General features: G+C 39.4%; 1 protein-coding gene across 2 annotated transcripts in view; it reads left to right on the top strand.

Annotated features, from left to right (window-relative positions):
• Positions 1 to 19,994, top strand: part of ddx42 (DEAD (Asp-Glu-Ala-Asp) box helicase 42) — a 70,279-nt gene that overhangs the window by 25,955 nt on the left and 24,330 nt on the right. For both annotated transcript variants that reach the window (XM_073070792.1, XM_073070793.1), the window contains 2 exons: positions 1,240 to 1,344; positions 13,837 to 13,956. In XM_073070792.1, the coding sequence (XP_072926893.1) occupies positions 1,240 to 1,344; positions 13,837 to 13,956 (225 nt within the window). The remainder of the gene's footprint in view (positions 1 to 1,239; positions 1,345 to 13,836; positions 13,957 to 19,994) is intronic.

The raw sequence follows: 19,994 nt of genomic DNA, 5'->3' as shown, positions 1-19,994 counted from the left end.
ACTTTGTAACCATGGATGATGATAGATATTGCAAGTTTAGTGAGAAAGCAAAAATATAAGGTTTAGAAAGTTGAAATGGTACAGGGCCTTTGAGGAAATATAAAGCAAGCAGGATGGAATTTTAAGCAGAAAATCCAGAGGACTAAATGGGGCCATGGAGTGACCTTGACAAATAGAATTCAAAGGCATTAAATACATAAACCCAGTGTATGTTCGTGGTCTTCTGCTGCTGCAGCCCATCCTCTTCAATGTTCGACATGTGTGCTCAGAGATGCTCTTCTACACACCACTGTTGTAATGCATGGTTACTTAAGTTACTGTTGCCTTCCAATCAGCTTGAACCAGTCTGGCCATTCTCCTCTGACCTCTCATTAACAAGGCATTTTCACGTACAGAACTGCTGATTACTGGATTTTTATTTTGCACCATTTTATGTAAACTATAGAGACTATTGTCTCTGAAAATCCCAGGAAATCAGTTATTGAGATACTCAAACTACCCCATCTGGCACCAACGATTACTCCATGGTGACTTCGATCTCATTTCTTTCCCATTCTGGTGTTTGGTCTGAACAGCAACTGAATCTCTTGACCATGTCTGTGTGGCTTTTATGCATTAAGTTACATGATTGGCTGATTAGATATTTGCATTAAATGAGCAGGTGTACAGGTGTACTCAATAAAGTGGCCACTGAGTGTAAATTATAAGCAAGGGTGACTGAGGAGAGGATAGGACCATTCAAAGATAAAGGGGTGGATTTTATGCCTGGAACCAGAGGATGTGGGTGAAGTACCACATTGGTATTCACCAAGGAGAAAGACATGGAAGATAATGAGATCAGGGGTAGGTGTGTTGATGATTCTAGGGCAGGTTGATATCAAGGAAGTAGTAGTATTGGGGCTCTTGAAGAACATTTAAGATGGAGAAATCCCCAGGGTCTGATGGACTCCATTCCAGATAATTGAGAGAGTTAAGAGTGGTGATTGCTGGGGATGCAACAGAGACCTTTGTGTCCTCATCAGTTAGGTGAGGTCCCAGTATGCTCAGCTCTTTTGCTTTTCTATAATGTTTTGAAATTGAGTCACAATGTAAAATTGTTGAATGTTGTTGCAGAGTTACATCACTTTAAGAGGACTGAAGAAAGTATTGTATTAGAATATTTCTCAGATGTTGCTCATTTACCATTCTGTAACTAGTTAAAACAAGCCAGAAAAGTCAATAACTTGTGATTCTGTTTAGATCGAGTATCAGCCATTTGAAAAGAATTTCTACATTGAACATGAAGACTTGGCAAAGCTTTCACTCATACCCCTAGCAGAACTCCGGCAGAAGCTGAATTTAAGAGTAAGTCTGGCCTTTCATCTACTAACGTTTTTTTTATATGTCAGTGGGAATTATGGAATTCAGTAGTAAGAAATTTTATTTTAAAAATGCCATCTCAATGCCAACTCTCTCAAGTTTATTCTTATCTGAATGGTTACGTTTTTTGAAGGATATATTTCCATGACAAAATGAAAGTTTTTAATTTCTATCTGTGTGTTGATCAGAACTTGCCACTTGTATTTGCGAAGCATACAAAAACTCGCCGTGATTTTGTATAATGAAGAACAATGCATGTTCTTTTTGTTTGGAATATGTTGTTAGAGTTTGATATAATTTCATCTTGCATTGGAACACCTTCCACTGTGAATGTAATAAAATCCATTCTTAGTTTCTTTCAGTGATGCTTTCTTTTTGTGTCTGTCGCATGAACAATGTTAGTGCAACAACTTACAAATGTATTTCCTGACAACTCATGCCTGTGCCATGCAGTTTGAGGTCAGCTACATTTGGGTTATTTTTTCTTGTGAATTCCAGACCTCAGGTGTTTCTAAATTTGATGGTAGAGTGCACTTTGTGACAATGGTGCAACAAATAAATTTTTTTTAAAAAGAGTAAATAATTAAATTTATATAACTCCTTAGGAAATAAGCGGTATTATTGATCAAATTCTGAAATCAGGCCACAGAAACACATTAAAAAAGGTAGCCAACGGTTTGATCAGTCTTGGGTTTTAATGAGGATTAGAACTTAAGGCCAAAGCAACTACAAGCTGATGCTCTCTTAAATAAACTACATTAATTACAAAAAAAAAAGAATTAAATAATGAAATTTAAGATGTTTGTAAGAGTGTAAAGTGTTTGCAGAAAATAGTTTGGTTTTGGGGAGAGGAGTAAAGAAGAATCATAGAGGGACTTGAAAACGACAGGGATCTCAAAATAAAGGCAATGCTTTGTAGATTGGCAAACACAAACAAAAGAGAACAAGCCTATGGAGTATTTTTGATGAATTATTATAGTGGATGGTAGGTTGAGCAGGAGAGAATTGCAGTAGCCTAGCAATAACAAATTTAAACATGGTAATTTGAAGTAGGGGCAGAGCTGGACAATTTTATGGATATAGACAAAGGCAGTTTTAGTGATGGAGCAGGTAATCAAATGGAAACTTAGCCCTGTATCAAGCACTGTATCAAAGTTGTAAATGGTTTGTCTCTGCAAGGCAATTTCCCGGACCATTCACACAGGCCATTGTGTACTTCTTATGGATGGCTTTGAGGTTTTCAGTACCATCCTGAATTCTCTTGATCTTATGATCATACACCAGAGATTGCCAGGAGTCGCTGAGTTTGTGCTGCTTCAAGGAAGCTTTGAGCACATACTTGAGTCTTCTATCCCTCATGCAGAGTTCAGAATACAGTGTTTTGGGAGTGTGGTGTTAAATATACGAACCATATTACCTGCCTGACATAACCAACTGAGAAACTAGGGCTTCAGTGCTGAGGTTGTTGACCGGAAGAGGGCACTGATGATGGTTTACTTATCATTACAGTGAATTTGAAGGATTTTTCGGAGACAGCTTTGAAGGCATTTTTCCAGTGCATTGATTGCCTGTTGTAGACAGATACACATAAGAGGGCAGGGATCATCGCTGCCCCATAGACCTTTAATTCTGTGCTAGGACTGAGGTCTTGGGACTTCCGGTAAGATGGTGATTGTTTAGTCGCTTAAAACTTTCACTCTGTTACATTTCTTACCTTCGCACTATGTATCTCCCTTTTTTAATCTCAGTTTGTTAATTTTTTTGTCTTTCTCATCTGCCTGCGAATACGTTTATCTCACAATGGCTACAAAGCTTCCTAAATCTGGGGAAAAAAAACCTCCACGTCTCTGTCTGCTGAGATTCTCTCTGTCCTGGAACAGAATCGACAAGGCATTCTGTCTGATATCAAGTCTGAATTTAGGTCTTCTATCAGTCTGTTGGAGTCAAAATTGGATCAGATTAACGCTAGAGTGGATGAACATGCCGAAAGTTTATCTTGCATCGACTTAACTTACAAAGATTTAAAACGCCACGTTCAGCAGCTGGAAGCTGTCTGTTCCAATTTGACGGAGCAAAACAGCAAACTTACTTTCAAAATGACGGATCTTGAAAATCAGAGCAGACGTTACAATCTACGAATTCTTGGTTTGCTAGAGGCCATCGAAAGGGGATCTCCTGTTGAATTTTTCTCTTCTTTACTTTGTAAGATTTTCGGGAAAGAAATTCTTCCAACTCCACCTGAGTTAGAAAGAGCCCACAGGATATTTATTCCTCGAGTTGTCCTGGGTTCTAGGCCACGTCCAATAATTCTTTGTTTTCATCAATATCAGGTGAAAAACCTTCTAGTCATGGAGGCACGCCGGAGAGGTAATTTGGATTACTGAGGTAACACCATTCATATCGTTGAAGACTATGCCCCTCAGGTTTTGAAGATGCGTGCCGAGTTCAAAGATGTTATGAAAGAGTTTTTTAACTGTGGACTCAAACCTTCCCTCCGTAATCCCACTGATCTCCGAATTACTCTTATTACTGGGGACTACAAATGGTTCAAGTCGGTCAAGGAGGCTCAGAAGTTTACTGAAGGTCTCCCAGCCATTTCGACTTCTTAGGACTCGGTTTGACTTTCTAAAATGGCCGATAAGTACTTTTTATTTAAAAAAAGCCTTCTTGCGGACTCAGATTTTATCTGCATAATCTAGTCCACTTTTGAATATCTTTAACTACTGAGAACCACAAATGGTTTTAGTCGGTTTTTCTTTGGACCCGGTGTGACTTTCTAAAATGGCCGATAAGTACTTACTTTTAAAAAAAAGCCTTCTTGTTTTCTCAGATTTTACTTGCGTAATTTAGTTCACTTTCGAATAACTTTAACTACTGAGAACCACAATGGTTTCAGTTGGTTTGGGAGGCTTAGAGTTTTATTGAAGGTCTCCCTGCCAGTCTACTGCATCAGATTTGCTTTTTTTAAACGGCTAATAAGTACTTTTTTGGTTTTTTCCCTTTGTTTTCTTTTCAGATTTACTTTTTTTCTTTCATTTTTTCAGTTTCTCACGGGTAGGTTATTTCTCGATTATTATTCCGTATTAAGTTTTATATATTTTTTTCGATGGTATTGTTTTTTTTTAATCTATAATCTTGATTTGCAGTGCATAAGTTAGCTAGTTTTTGCTATATTATTTAATCGGAGCTTATGTTAATGTTACGAAACTGGAAGTCGGTTTTTGGGGTGTCTTTTTTCTTGTGGAGCTAGTTGCTTTTTTTGGTAGCCATCTAGTTTTGGGATTTGAAGGTGGGGTGGGTTTTCCAGTGCCAACACTATTTAATGCTTTTTTTTTTGCTTTTCCTTGTTATTCAGGACTTTTTTTGTCCTGATTTTATTGATTTATATTTTTGCTCCAAAACTGTTATTTGAATGTTTGACTCTATTTATGATAGATAGATAGATAGATAGATACTTTATTCATCCCCATGGGGAAATTCAACATTTTTTCCAATGTCCCATACACTTGTTGTAGCAAAAACTCATTACATACAATACTTAACTCAGTAATAATATGATATGCATCTAAATCACTAACTCAAAAAGCATTAATAATAGCTTTAAAAAAAAAAAAAGTTCTTAAGTCCTGGCAGTTGAATTGTAAAGCCTAATGGCATTGGGGAGTATTGACCTCTTCATCCTGTCTGAGGAGCATTGCATCGACAGTAACCTGTCGCTGAAACTGCTTCTCTGTCTCTGGATGGTGCTATGTAGAGGATGTTCAGGGTTTTCCATAATTGACCGTAGCCTACTCAGCGCCCTTCGCTCAGCTACCGATGTTAAACTCTCCAGTACTTTGCCCACGACAGAGCCCGCCTTCCTTATCAGCTTATTAAGACGTGAGGCGTCCTTCTTCTTAATGCTTCCTCCCCAACACGCCACCACAAAGAAGAGGGCGCTCTCAACAACTGACCTATAGAACATCATCAGCATCTCACTGCAGACATTGAATGACGCCAACCTTCTAAGGAAGTACAATTGATAATGGTTAGTCCATTGAAGTTTATAAGCTGGAATGTAAAGGGATTGAATCATCCTGTTAAAAGAAGGAAGGTCTTCTCCCATCTTAAGCAACTTAAAGCTGACATTGCCTTCCTGCAAGAAACTCATATTCGTAGTTTCGATAATTCTTGTCTTCTCTCTCTTTCAATCTTTTTATTAGTATTAAAAATATTATGAATAAAATACAATTAAAATATTGATAAGGGATTACAAACATATAGACTCCCATTACACATGAAGGAATACATAAGGAATGAATACAGTATAAGTAAGTTTTCCCAAAACATAAACCATATAGTATATATATGAACAAGGTAAGTCTAGATATTCCATAATATATAATATAAAAAAGAGAAAAAAAAAGTAAATCTATATATGAAAGTTAACTAATCTATTAATCTAATATCTAAGAAAAAAAACTAAAAAAAAACTAAAAAAAAGAGGAAAAAAAAAGGGCTGTTCATAGTATCTCACAAGCATACATAAACATCAATGACGTCAACTCCGATCCTCTCAACATACATACGATTAAAGCTGAAAAAACCAATAAGCCTGGCACAGGGTTATTCTTGTCTTATGTCAAGGTGGGTGGGTCAGCATTTTCATTCCTCCTTCCTGGCCAAAGCCAGGGGGGTTTCTATCCTTATCAATCCAAATGTTCCTTTTAAACTCCACAGTAAGATATTGGATACAACTGGCCGTTATATAATTTGCATGAAATAATAATAAAACACTAAGGTAGTATTATCTAATTTGAATGCTCCCAATTCGGATGATGTGAACTTTTTTGAACGTTTTTTTTCCTCATTACCTGATCTGAATCTATATTCTCTTATACTGGGCAGTGACTTTAACTGTTGGTTAGATCCAGCTTTGGATCGATTGTCCTCTGTTCCTAGATTGCCTACTAAATCTGCTTTAGCTATTCATTCTTTTCTTGCTAACTATGGTATCTCCGATGCGTGGCGTTTTTTTCATCCTACTGAGAGAGATTATTTCTTTTTTTCACATGTCCATCATACTTTTACTAGAATTGATTATTTTTTTAATTGATAATCAACTTATTTCATTTGTTCACTCTTGTGATTATCAGAGTATATTGATCTCGGATCATGCTCCAGTTACTTTGTCTTTAAATCTTCCCGGTCTCCCTCAAATAAATAAACATTGGCGTTTTAATCCGACTTTGTTATCGGATGACGATTTTGTAAAATTTATGAAGGATCAGATAACTTTTTTCCTAAGTACCAATATGTCATCTGAAATTTCATCCCAGATTGTCTGGGATGCTATAAAAGCATATTTGAGGGGTCAAATAATTTCATATACAGCGAATCTTAAAAGAAAGTTCCATTTGGAGCGATTAGATTTGATTAATCAGATTAAGGTACTAGATCAACTATATGCTCAGACTAAAAACCCTGAATTGTACAAGAAGCGTGTAGAACTCCAAAGTAAATTCGACCTTCTCTCCACTCAACCAGTTGAACGTCAACTTCTTGAAAGTAAGAGCTGCTTTTATATTCATGGTGATGAATCTGTTTAGTTTCTAGTTAATCAATTGAGACGCTCTAAAGCTAAGCAACATATTGCAAAGATTCGAAAGGAGAATGGGGATATTACATCGAATCATTCTGAAATTAACGACTCGTTCGAGAATTTTTATTCTCGGCTTTACACCTCCGAATCCTTGAATAATAATATTTTTGTTGACCTTTTTTTAAATAGTTTGAATATTCCTTTGCTCTCATCTGACTTTAAAGCAAAACTTAATGAGCCAGTATCACTAGAAGAAGTATCTTTTGCCATTTCTGCGCTGTCGTCGGGCAAATCTCCTGGACCTGATGGGTTTTCTGCAGAATTTTATAAATCATGTTCCTCACTTCTTGCATCTCAGTTACTTTCAGTGTTATTTGATTCGTTTAAACATGGCAAATTGCCACCATCATTTAATAAGGCATGTATTATCCTTCTACCCAAAAAAGGTAAAGATCCAACAGAGTGTTCCTCTTACAGGCCGATTTCTTTGTTAAATGTTGATGTTAAAATTTTGGCCAAAGTTTTGGTCCACAGATTGGAAAATGTTATACCTTCTATTATTTCTGATGACCAAACCGGTTTTATTAAAAATCGTCTTCCCTTCTTTAATATACGGCGTTTATTCAATATTTTATACTCACCTTCAATTGGGACTCCTGAATGTGTTATTTCTCTTGATGCGGAGAAAGCGTTTGATCGTGTAGAGTGGAATTACCTTTTTGCGGTTTTAGGAAAATTTGACCTCGGTCAAAGTTTTATTTCTTGGATCAAATCGTTATACCTATGTCCTACCACTTCTGTTCTGACTAACTCTCAGCAATCCCAGTCGTTTAGCCATAAACGTAGCACCCGTCAAGGATGCCCTTTAAGTCCCTCCCTTTTTGATTTGGCTATAGAGCCACTGGCGATTGCATTTCGAAACTGTGCTGAACTGACGGGGATCGGGCGGAGGGGGGGGTTTGTTGAGCATAAAGTTTCTCTTTATGCCAACGATTTATTACTTATATCAAGTCCGTCCACTTCCTTACCCCCAATGTTTTTACTTCTTGATCAATTCAGCCAGTTTTCTGGGTATAAACTTAACCTACACAAGAATGAACTTTTTCCAATTAATAAAGTAGCACAAGCATTAGCATTTCGTGACCTCCCTTTTAAAGTAGTTAATAATCAATTTACTTGGTATTACAGTTACAAGGAATTTCAAGGATCTTTTTCGTGAAAATTTTGCCAATCTTTTGAACTCTACAAAACAAGAGTTTGTCACAATGATCACCCTTATCTATGTCTTTGGTAGGTCGTGTTAATGTTATTAAAATGTATATCCTTCCTAAGTTTTTATACTTATTTCAATCTATTCCAATTTTTATTTCTAAAACTTTTTTCAATTCCTTAGACTCTATTATTTTGTCCTATCTATGGAAGGGTAAGCATTCTAGACTTGATAAAGCTTACCTCCAAAAATCTAGAAAAGAAGGTGGCATGGCTTTACCTAACTTCCGTCTATACTACTGGGCAGCTAATATTCGCTGTCTTACTTTCTGGTCCTTTTTTCATAGCCAGCCTGATTGTCCTAACTGGGTGGCAATGGAGTTGAACTCAACTAAGGATCTCTCTATTTCTGCACTTCTTGGATCTGCACCCCCTAGTTGCTTGCCTAGACTAATTGTCAATCCTCTTATTAGACATACTCTGAGAATATGGGCTCAGTTTAGAAAATTTAATGGTCTTTATGGTTTCTCCCTTTCTAGTCCTATCTTGCACAATCATCTTTTTTTTTACCCTCTATGCATGATTCAACATTTCGTGATTGGTATAGAAAAGGCATTAGGCATTTTGAAGATCTTTTCATTGATGATCGTTTTGCAACTTTTCAACAACTTTCTGTTAAGTTCAATCTACCTAATGCCTATTTCTTTAGGTACCTTCAAATTAGACATTTCATTAATCCTTTATTACCCATCTTTCCTGTGATGCCTGAGAAAAACATTGTGGACATGTTCCTTTCTATTAATCCACTGGGTAAAGGCTTAATATCTTTTGTTCGTGATAAATTAGTGCCCCTTTGATAAAATTAGAACGGCTTAGGAGCAGGACTTAAATGTTTCTTTATCTGATGCGGTTTGGGACTCAATTCTCAAGTCAGTTAATTCAACCTCTCTTTGTGCTTGCCACTGTCTTTTACAGTTTAAGATTGTACATAGGGCTCACATGTCCAAATCTAAATTGTCCCGATTTTACCCTAACATTAGTCCTGTTTGTGATAAGTGTAAAAGTGGCGAGGCTTCTCTTATTCATATGTACTGGGCCTGTCCTAGTCTAGAGAAATTTTGGAGAGAAGTTTTCCTAACCTTATCCCATATTCTTAATTGCCATTTAGAACCTAATCCTTTGATTGCTGCTTTTGGTACCTTGGGTGAGACAGATATACATCTGAGTCCGACTAAACGTCGAACATTATCTTTTGCTTCTCTTTTGGCTAGACGTTTAATTCTTCTTAGGTGGAGAGATGTTGCCCCACCCACTCATGCTCAATGGCTTAATGATATTATGTCCTGTTTAGATCTTGAAAAAATTCACTACTCACTTCTCAATTCAGGCATAAAGTTTCATTAAGGTGTGGGGACTTTTTGTTGAATATTTTCATAACTCCTCTTTAGACTAAGTCTTTCTTTTTTCAGTCCCTTTCAGCATTTTTTTTCTTTCTTTGGTAGTAGGCATTATTATCTTTTGTTCTTACTTTCATTTACAGTTTTAGGGGTTTGAATGCTCCAATTAATATTTCCTACATCTTGTAGTGGTTGGTCTGGATTTTTTTTCTCTGTGGGGGGGGGGGGGAGGTTACTAACTTTACATGACTTTATTTTGGGTGCTTTTTCATCATTATTTTGAACTATATCATTGTATGTTTATCTTACACTGTATTAATCTTTATTTTGTAGTTGGACTTTTGTCATTGTAATTGTAGAAATGCATAAAAAAATCAATAAAAAAAAGGACTGAGGTCTTGATCGTCAGTTGACCAAAGGATGTGCTGATGCCCTGAAGGTGCCATGGTGAATTTAACCTGCTGTCACTGAAAGGTACATGGTGGTCAAAGTTTTTCAGGGTCACATCATGAACTGTTACTGCCAGAGGCAGTGTGGTATGACACAAACAGATACTGCAATCACAGTTTCAGTGTTGTTCCTTTACACTGAAGAAACTGAACACATTTTCTCCAAACTGGCAGGAGTGATATTGAGCTTCAGTTGACTGTCATTTTATTTCTCCAATTGCCAAAGCAAAAATGCATTTACCTAAAGTCTGAATATAAAACAGAAAATACCAGAAGCACTAAGCAGTTTAGTGAAACATTTAATTCTCCAATTCCACTCTTGCTGTGTGTTGCTTATCCTTTGCCTCTTGTATAGTTCCAGTGAAAGCCAGCTTAAAGAGCAAAATCTCACCTTCTGGTGAACGAGATAATGAACGAGGTGCATTATCCGCTGGGCCTAACAATGAAATCTGGCAATTTTAGAGAACTGGCCTTTCCAGTTTGCAGTCAAAGCTGTCCAATTCTAAACTAAACTCATCAGCCTCTAATGATAATTTTGGTTTTCCCTTCCCCTCCCTCCCCACTCTGGCCTCTTGCCTCTTCTCACCTGCCTATCACCTCCCCCTGGCTCCCCTCCTCCTCCTCCTCTTTCTCCCATGGTCCACTCTCCTCTTCTATAAGATTCCTTCTTCTCCAGCCCTTTATCTTTCCAACCCACCTGGCTTCACCTATTATCTTCTTGCTATCCTCCTTCCCCTCTCCCCCACCTTTTTATTCTGGTTTGTTTCTCCACTGCCTCATCGGCTGAGTGCTTCCAGAATTCTCTTTCATTTCCAATTTCCTCATCTCCAGTGTTTTATATTTTCCCAGTGGTCTTTTTTTTTCATCTTCTGATCATAACTCTAGACAGATCAGCTGTAATTAACAAGCCCTCACCCCCTCCCTCGGCCAGCACTACTGCCATTTCTGTCATTCAGTCCCTCCTACTCTCCACCCTACCATAGTCAACACTTTCATACTCTGCATTCCTTTCTTGCAACTTCAGACGAGTTTGATTTTCTTTAACTTTTTATCATTCTAATGAGAGATCCATTTCTCTCCCATAAATATTGTTTCATCTTACGACTTTTTCCAGCATTTTCTGGTTTTAAAAAGTTAATCAAGATTGTTTTAAAAATAATTTAAAAAATTGAAGCAATAAGAAAATTAAAATCATAAAAATAAAATGAATATCTTTTCTCTGTTATTCTTCAGATCCTAGGTTTGTTTTGTTTTGGATCAGAGACCAATTTCCCCAGAATAATGCTGGGGAGTTCCCAGTGTTGTTCAACGTTGTCAGGCTCTCCTTTTGAAATCTGTATGGAGACCACTGATGGAATGGCAAGACAGATGTACCAGCCTTTGTCACTCAGCATAACCTGGACCTGCAGTGGTCTGTATAGTACAGCAAGCAGCTGAACACCTGTCACAGTTGGCATGATTCCACTCAATGACAGGAAACAAAAGAGCGAGCTGTGGAGTACAATATGGAACTCTCCCTGCAGGCAGCAGGTTGGCACTTCAGTTAGTGCTGCTGCCTTGCTAGACCATGGACCTGGGTTCAATAGTAACCTGGGTGCTGTCTGAGTGGAGTTTACACATTACCTAGATTGAGTGGGTTTCCTTGGGGGCTTTTTCCTCCTCCTTTCTGAAAACATGTTAAATGGCTACCACAAATTAGTCTTAAGTGTAGGTTAATGGCAAAAAGGATCAAAGGGGAATTGCATGAAAGAATAACTTACGGTAATAGAATACAGGGAAGTAAAGAAAGAGAGAATGGAATTAATGGGGCTACGTGACTACAGTTGCTGGAATCTAGATCAACAAACAATGCTGGGGGAAAGTAGTGTATTGAACAGCATCAGTGGGAGGGAAGGAATTGTTGTCATTTCCAGTCAAGACCCTATACCAGATGCTGAGTTCCTCCAGTAGATTATTTGTTGTTTCCTCAAACTAATGGGATTACTCTCCTGGTTTAACCTGATTGTTCAAATTATAATGCAAGTGTCGAGTTTAATTTTTTTCTGTTTCAAATGCAATTAACAATTTACTCTGTAGTTCTTGACTATACTGTATTTCTTCTGACATAGAAAGAGACCATTTCAGAGCAACACACACACAATGCTGGAGGAACTCAGCGGGTCAGGCAGCACTTATGGAAATGATTAGCCGGTTGATGTTTTGGCCAGAGACCTTTCTTCAGTACTGAAAAGGAAGAGGGAAGTTGCCAGAAAAATAAGGTAGAGAGAGAGAAAGGAGAATTGCTAGTAGGTGATAGGCGAAGCTAGGTGGGTTGGAAAGATAAAGGGCTGGAGAGGAAGGAATCTGATAGGAGAGGAGAGTGGACCATGGGAGAAAGGGAAGGAGGAGGGGACCCAGGGGGAGGTGAGAAGAGGTAAGAGGCCAGAGTGGGGAATAGAAGAAGAGGGGAGGGGAGGGAAATTTTTTTAACTGGAAGGAGAAATTAATATTCATGCCATCAGATTTGAGGCTACCCAGGCGGAATACAAGGTGTTCCTCCTCCACCCTGGGAGGCCATGTCTTGGCGCAAGTAGAGGCCATAGACCGACTGATTGTCAGAATGGGAATTGGAATTAAAATGCTTGGCCGCCAAGAAGTTCTGCTTTTAGCAGCTGGAGCGGAGGTGCTCGACGAAGCGGTCTTCCAATTTACGACGGGTCTCACCAACGTAGAGGAGGCCGCATTGGGAGCACCAGACACAATAGATGACCGATGCAGATTCACAGGTGAACTGTTGTCTCACCTGGAAGAACTGTTTGGGGCCCTGAATGGAGGTGAATGGGCAGGTGTGGCACTCAGGCCGTTGTAAGGATAAGTACCAGGAGGAGATTAGTGGAAAGGGACAAATGGACAAAGAAATCACAAAGGAAGCGATCACTGTGGCAAGCAGAGAGGTGGGGGAGGTTTAGATATGGTTAGTGGTAGGATCTCTTTGGAGGTGGTAGAAGTTGCCGAGGATGATGTGTTGGATGCAGAGGCTCATGGAGTGGTAGATAAAGACAAGAGGAACTCTTATCACTTTTAATGTGGCAGGAAGATGGAGTGAGCGTGGATGTTTGGGAAATGGAGGGAGATGTGAATGAGGGCAGCGTCAATAGTAGAGGGAGGGAAACCCCATTCTTTGAATAGTTCATCCCATCAAGTCACAGAGTGATCTCCTTGCACTAATTTTCCCTGTAACATATTCTCCCCATATTTCTATCAATCCCACTCAGATTCTACCACTCACCAATGCACTTGGGACAATTTACATTGTCCTTGTCAACTGCACATGTTTGAAAAGAAACCAGGGTATACCTGGGGAAACTCACATAGTCACAGGAAGAATGTGGAAGCTCCATACTCTTAACACCTGAGGTTGGGATTGAACCTGCCAGAGCTGCTTGTTTTTTTTACTATCACCTGACGCCACCATACTGAGTCAATGCCAAGTTCGTGCAAGTAGTTTTGACGGTAACCTAATATGATGTAACATCACATGAAGCATATTTGTGGAAATTGAGAGCAACTACTAGCTGGGTATATGCTGTTTTGACACTGTGGTGTATCTGCAATACAAGTTTAAACCTTCTCAAACTTTATTTTTGTTGTTGATAAAAAGTTGATAACTGCATGTACCTTTGTGTTGCATAATTATACCTTATTTCTTTTGCTGCAGTTCTTTGCTTTGGAGGTGCTGATTTCAGAAGTTGTCGTGTAAAATTGAGAAATGACAAGATTCTGGGGAAATTCTATCTGAATTTCTTAAGAGCAGAATTTAATTTTAAGAGTATTTAACAGAATTGGCTGTCTTCCTCCGTAGGTTTCTGGTGCTGACCCTCCCAAACCTTGTAGCAGCTTCGCCCATTTTGGCTTTGATGAGCAGCTGATGCACCAGATCCGAAAGTCAGAATACACACAGCCTACACCTATACAGTGTCAGGTAAGAGACTGGCTCTCTCACTTGTGTCATCTTTCTTTACAGTGCTACTGGTGTTACAAATGCAATATAATATTCTTATTTTCACTTTCATTTTGTCAATAAATTAGTCGGCTTTAAAACATCGTAATATAACAATGAAGTGAAACATCAGGTAAATTAATGAAATAGACTGAATGAGCTTTGAGGAAATTAGACAAGATAAATGCAAGTAGAATTAGGCTATTCAGCACCTTGTGCCTGCTATACCATTCAGTAATATTTTGGCTGACTTTTTAACCTCAGGACACTTTATTGCTCAAATGTCATAAGCCCCGATTCCCTTAATATCTACAAATATATCAACAATCTTTGTAAATATGCTCAATGACATTGCCTTCACAATCCTCTTCGGTAGGGAATTCCAAAGATTCATCATCTAGGTAAAGAAATTTATCTTCATCTCTGTCTTCAATGGCTGACTCCTTAGATTGCAACCGGCCTCTGGTTCCAAACACCCAAGTCAAGGAAAACATCCAGACCACATTCTCCTGTGAAGCCTCATAAGAATTTTCATATTGCAATGAGGTCTGTGTCATTTTAAACTCCCTATACCAACTATCTTGCTGGAGAACTCTCATGATCTCAGTTAGGGTGCTGAATCAGAGGAACATTAGGACCGAGTGTGTCCTCTGTTTCACGGAATCCTGGTTAACCCCTTCCGTACTGGATGCAGTGATTCAGATCGACAGGTTTACTATACACTGTCAGCATAGATCTATAGAGTTTCAGAAGCAGAGGTGGAGAAGTATGTCTCATGATCAACTCTTCTTGGTGCACAAATCTATCAGTGCTGTCCCAATTCTGCTCACCAGACCTGGAATATCTAGCAGTAAAGTGCTGTACTTTTTACCTACCACGGGAGTTCTCCAGGGTCATTTTGGTAGCAGTTTACATTCCACCTCAGGCCAATGTCAAGCAGGCTTTAGATCTGAGCAACAGCTCACCCTAATGCCCTCACCATTGTTTTGGGAGATTTTAACCAGGCCAGTCTGAAAAATTCACTAAGCAACTACCATCAACAGATCACTTGCAATACCAGAGGAAACAACACACTGGGCCATTGCTACACCACCATCAAGTATGCCTACTGTGCTATTCCACGCCCTCACTTCGGGAAGTCTGATCACCTGGCTGTACTTCTACTCCCTGAGTATAGGCAGACTGAAGACTGCAGCACCAGCAGTGAGGACCAAGAAAGTATGAACTAGGGAAGCACAGGAGTGCCTACAGGTCTACTTTGAATCAGTGGACTGGACTGTGTACAGGGATTCATCTTTGAACCTAGATATGTATGCTGCAGTTGTTACTGACTTCATTAAACCTGTGTAGATGAGTGTGTGCCCACAAAGACTTACTGTACATTCCCAAACCAAAACCATGGATGAACCAGGAGATACGTTATCTGCTGAAGGCTAGATCTGTGGCATTCAAGTCTGGCGACCCAGGACTATACCAGAAAACCATGTATGATTTGCATAGGGCTATTTCAAGGGCGAAGAGACAAATTTCGAACAAGGTTGGAGGCGACATCGGATGCTTGGCAACTCTGGCAGGGTCTGCAAGACATTACTTTCTACGAAGTGAAACCCAATAGCATGAATGGCAGCGATGCTTCACTACCAGATGAACTCAATGCCTTCTGTGCATGTATTTAAAGGGAGAACACAACTACAGTTGCACCTGATGACCTTGTGATCTCTGTCTTGGAGGCTGATATTAAGCTGTCTTTAAAGAGAGTGAACCCTCGCAAGGCAGAAAGTCCCGATGGAGTACCTGGTATGGCTCTGAAAACCTGTGCTGACCAAATGGCGGGAGTATTCAAGAACATTTTCAACCTCTCGCTGCTATGGGCGGAAGTTCTCACTTGCTTCTAAAAGGCAACAATTATACCAGTGCCTAAGAAGGGCTGCCTTAATGACTATCGCCCGATAGTACTCACATTGACAGTGATGAAATGCTTTGAGAGGTTGGTCATGACTAGACTGAATTCCTGCCTCAGCAAGGACACGGACCCATCTCAATTTGCCTATAGGTCAATGGCAGATGCAATCTCGTTGACTCTTCACACAGCTTTAGACCACGTGGACAGCATGAACCCCTACGTCAGGATGCTGTTCATCGACTATAGCTCAGCATTTAATGCCATCATTCCCACAATCCTGATTGAGAAGTTGCTGAACCTGGGCCTCTGTACCTCTCTCTGCAATTGGATCCTCGACTTCCTAACCAGAAGACCACAATCTCTGTGGATTGGTGATAACACATTCTCCTTGCTGACGATCAACACTGGCACACTTCAGGGGCGTGTGCTTAGCCCACTGCTCTGCTGTCTATATACACTTGGTTGTGTGGCTAGGCATAGCTCAAATACCATCTATAAATTTGCTGACCATACAACCATTGTTGGTAGAATCTCAGGTGGTGACGAGAGGCGTACAGGAGTTTGATATGCCAACTAGTGGAGTGGTGCCACAGCAATGACCTGGCACTCATCATGAGTAAGACGAAGGAACACATACCAGTCCTCATAGAGGGATGAGAAGTGGAGAGACTGAGCAGTTTCAAGTTCCTGTGTGTCAAGATCTCTGAGGATCTAACCTGGTCGCAACATATCGATATAGTTATAAAGAAGGCAAGATAGCAGCTATACTTCATTAGGAGTTTGAAGAGATTTGGCATGTCAACAAATACACTCAAAATCTTCAATAGTTATATCGTGTAGAGCATTCTGCCAAGCTGCATCGGTGTCTGGTATGAAGGGGCTACTGCACAGGACTGAAAGTAGCTGCAGAAGGTTGTAAATTTAGTCAGCTCCATCTTGGGCAATAGCCTACAAAGTACACAGGACATCTTCAGGGAGCAGTGTCTCAGGAAGGCAGTGTCCATCATTAAGGATCTCCAGCACCAGGGCATGCCCTTTTCTCACTGTTACCATCAGGTAGCAGGTACAGAAGCCTGAAGGCACACACTCAGCGATTCAGGAACGGCTTCTTCTCCTCTGCCATCTGATTCCTAAATGGACATTGAATCTGGACGCTACCTCACTTTTTTAAAATATACATTATTTCTGTTTTTGCACTTTTAAAATCTACTCAATATATGTAAATACTGTAATTGATTTTCTTGTTTGATTATTATTATTTTATTTATTTTTTTCTCTCTGCTAGATTATGTATTGCATTGTACTGCTGCTGCTAATTTAACAAATTTCACATCACACGCCAGTGATAATAAACCTGATTCTGACTCTGATTCTCAACTTGAGAATACAGAATCAGTCTGTATAACTTCTCATAGGACAAACTCAGTATTCCAGGATTCAATCTGGTGAATATTCACTGAACTTTCTAATTAACATATACCCATATTAACTGCATAATACTGTGTTCATCATCTAAATGTTCTATTGCCACTTATTTAATAAGCTCCTGCTGTTTTCTTATTTTTGTTGTCTGACTGACTGGTCTGCAGTTTACTGTCCCTCCTTCCCTAAGTAACGGAGTCACATTTCCTGCCTTCAGTGGGGATCATTTTAGAGTCTGGAATTTTGGAAGATGGCAAACGATATGTCTACTGTCTCCGTAGCCATTTATTCATGTATCTTGGACGCTGAAGCTGAATGTTTCCCCAACTGGATTTGATGATTGGTCTTGGATTTGGTTAGGAGGATATAGTGCCATATGAAAGTCTTATTTCAACTTATAAATCACCCCAAATATCAAGAGTATAACATGATATTTGTGTCTATACCTTTGATCGAGTTAGTAGTGAGAATGCTTCATGCTGATTTGCCTGATCTGTGTGTATCTATGCCAAATTGTATGTGTCTTGGACAGTAATCCATAGCTCACATCCTGCCTTTTAATTATTTTAGCTTCAATAACCCAAGCTCTTAATAACATTTGCACTTCCTTCTGGTTCCTCATAATGTTTGTTCAGTGTGGATCACAGCTGGCTTTACTCCCACCATTCCCAAATTGCTCTCCATTTGCGGTAGGTTGTGCCTCACAAGACTGATTAACTTCAACTTCTTCGAGGAAGTGACAAAACAAATTGATGAAGGTATTCGACAAGGTTCCCTATGGTAGGCTCTTTCAGAAGGTCAGGAGGCATGGGATCCAGGAAAACTTGGCTGTGTGAATTCAGAATTGATTTTCCCACAGAAGGCAGAGAGTGGAGTGTATTCTGTCTGGAAGTCGGTGACCAGTGCTGTTCTGCAGGGATCTGTTCTGAGACTCCCTGCTCTGTGATTTTTATAAAATGATGTGGAATGAGGAAGTGGAAGGGTGGATTAATAAATTTGTAGACGACACAAAGGTTGGTGGAGTTGTGGATAGTGTGGAAGGTTGTCATAGATTACAACAGGAAATTGTTGCAGAACTGAGCTGCGAAGTGGTAGATGGAGTTCCACCCAGAAAAGTGTGAAGTGATTCACTTTGGAAGGTCGAACTTAAAAGTGTGGCAGAACAGAAGGATCTTTGGGTCCAAATCCATGGAACCGTTATCTCATCTGTAGTTGATCAATGGGCCATTCTCACCTATGTGTTCTATAAAATCTGTTCTGCATCCTTGCCACTGCTACTTCTTCCTCCTTTGCTCTTGCTCCCCTCTCCCATGTCCATAGTGTCTGCCCCCTCCCTCCCTGCTTTTCCTGCTCCCTGCCAGTATCTCATAGGACTGATGAAAACTGTAGAAGTGGGCAATCATTGTAGCTGATTCACCAGCATTGAATGACTAGATCAGATTGCAACAAAGTGAAGATAACACAGGGAAGCCTCTGGATTTACATGAATGGTAGCCGCAATAGCATCAACCACAGTAGCTTCAGACCTGTCTAACAACTGAAAACACCATTCAACAGAATATCTTTTAAACTATAGAACAATTGGTTTTAGCACTTCTAAACTCAGCGATATCAGATATTTGCAAAAAAAAAGGAAATAGCAGTAAAAGTTGTTTCTTATGTTGCATGTGGTTTGATTGAAATTTGAGGTCCTCTGACTGTGTTACAGAAAGTTACAAAGAAGCCTATTTCTGTGTACTACAACTGAGCTATTGCTGGCTTGACCAACAATGTTGATTTTTGAAAGTATAATTTTGGAGCAGGTGTAATAAGAGTGGAAGTACACTGTTGACCCCTTGAGCCTGGTGGTCAATCAGTGTGGTAGGTTGATCAGTATCTTCCTTCATCAACCTCGGTTTCACAACATTATTATTATCAATATTATTCCGAGCAGGGTCCATGTTTCTCCAAGTCCTCAAAACATTTTGACTAAGGAGTCTGTGGTGGTCTTGGACAATCTGTTGTGACTGCATCTAACATTTCCTCAGAAAATGCACTGATATTTACAGATCTGTGTGCCTATTTTCATTTGAATAGTTTGCTCATTAACTTCCTACCTAGTGATTGCCACCAGATTTGTCTTCTATAATAACAGTATTGTACCACAAATGCTGATAAATGTTAAGTTGGAATGCTTGAAATTCCAGTGCAAGGGTCATCTGAGAATGATACTCCTTAATGTTTTGCTGCCCTTCAGCCCAAGACCATAACAATGCTGCAGTGTAGATGGGCCGATACAATGGAGCATGCAATAATGACTTGGGGTCCTTGCTGGCCAATGTTCAGATTGGCCATGAAGTGACGATTCAGGATGTTCATAGAATTATGGAAAATTACAATATAGAAGGAGGCTTTTTGTGGATTATTCCATTTCCCAGCACTTAGTTTGCAGCATTGTAAATTGTAGCTCCTCAGATGCTTCTTTCAGCTACTCTTTAATCATGATCAGTGGTTCTTTCTCCATCACATTTTCAGCCAATGAATTCCAGATTTTCACTGCTTTTTTTTTAAATGAAAAGATTTCTTCGGATCCCCTCAAATCCTTGTACTTAAATCTGTGTCCTCATGTAGAAACGTCTCTGCCAAATGAAATGGGTCCACCACAATCACCTGTGCTAGCCTCTTAGGTTTTTGTAAAGAAAAATTGTGGTTAAAG

The sequence above is a fragment of the Hemitrygon akajei genome, chromosome 18 (genome assembly GCF_048418815.1).
Source record: "Hemitrygon akajei chromosome 18, sHemAka1.3, whole genome shotgun sequence".
Lineage (NCBI taxonomy): Eukaryota > Metazoa > Chordata > Chondrichthyes > Myliobatiformes > Dasyatidae > Hemitrygon > Hemitrygon akajei.
Note: the sequence above shows the minus strand (reverse complement) of the source record. Positions and strands in the feature narration are given on the sequence as shown.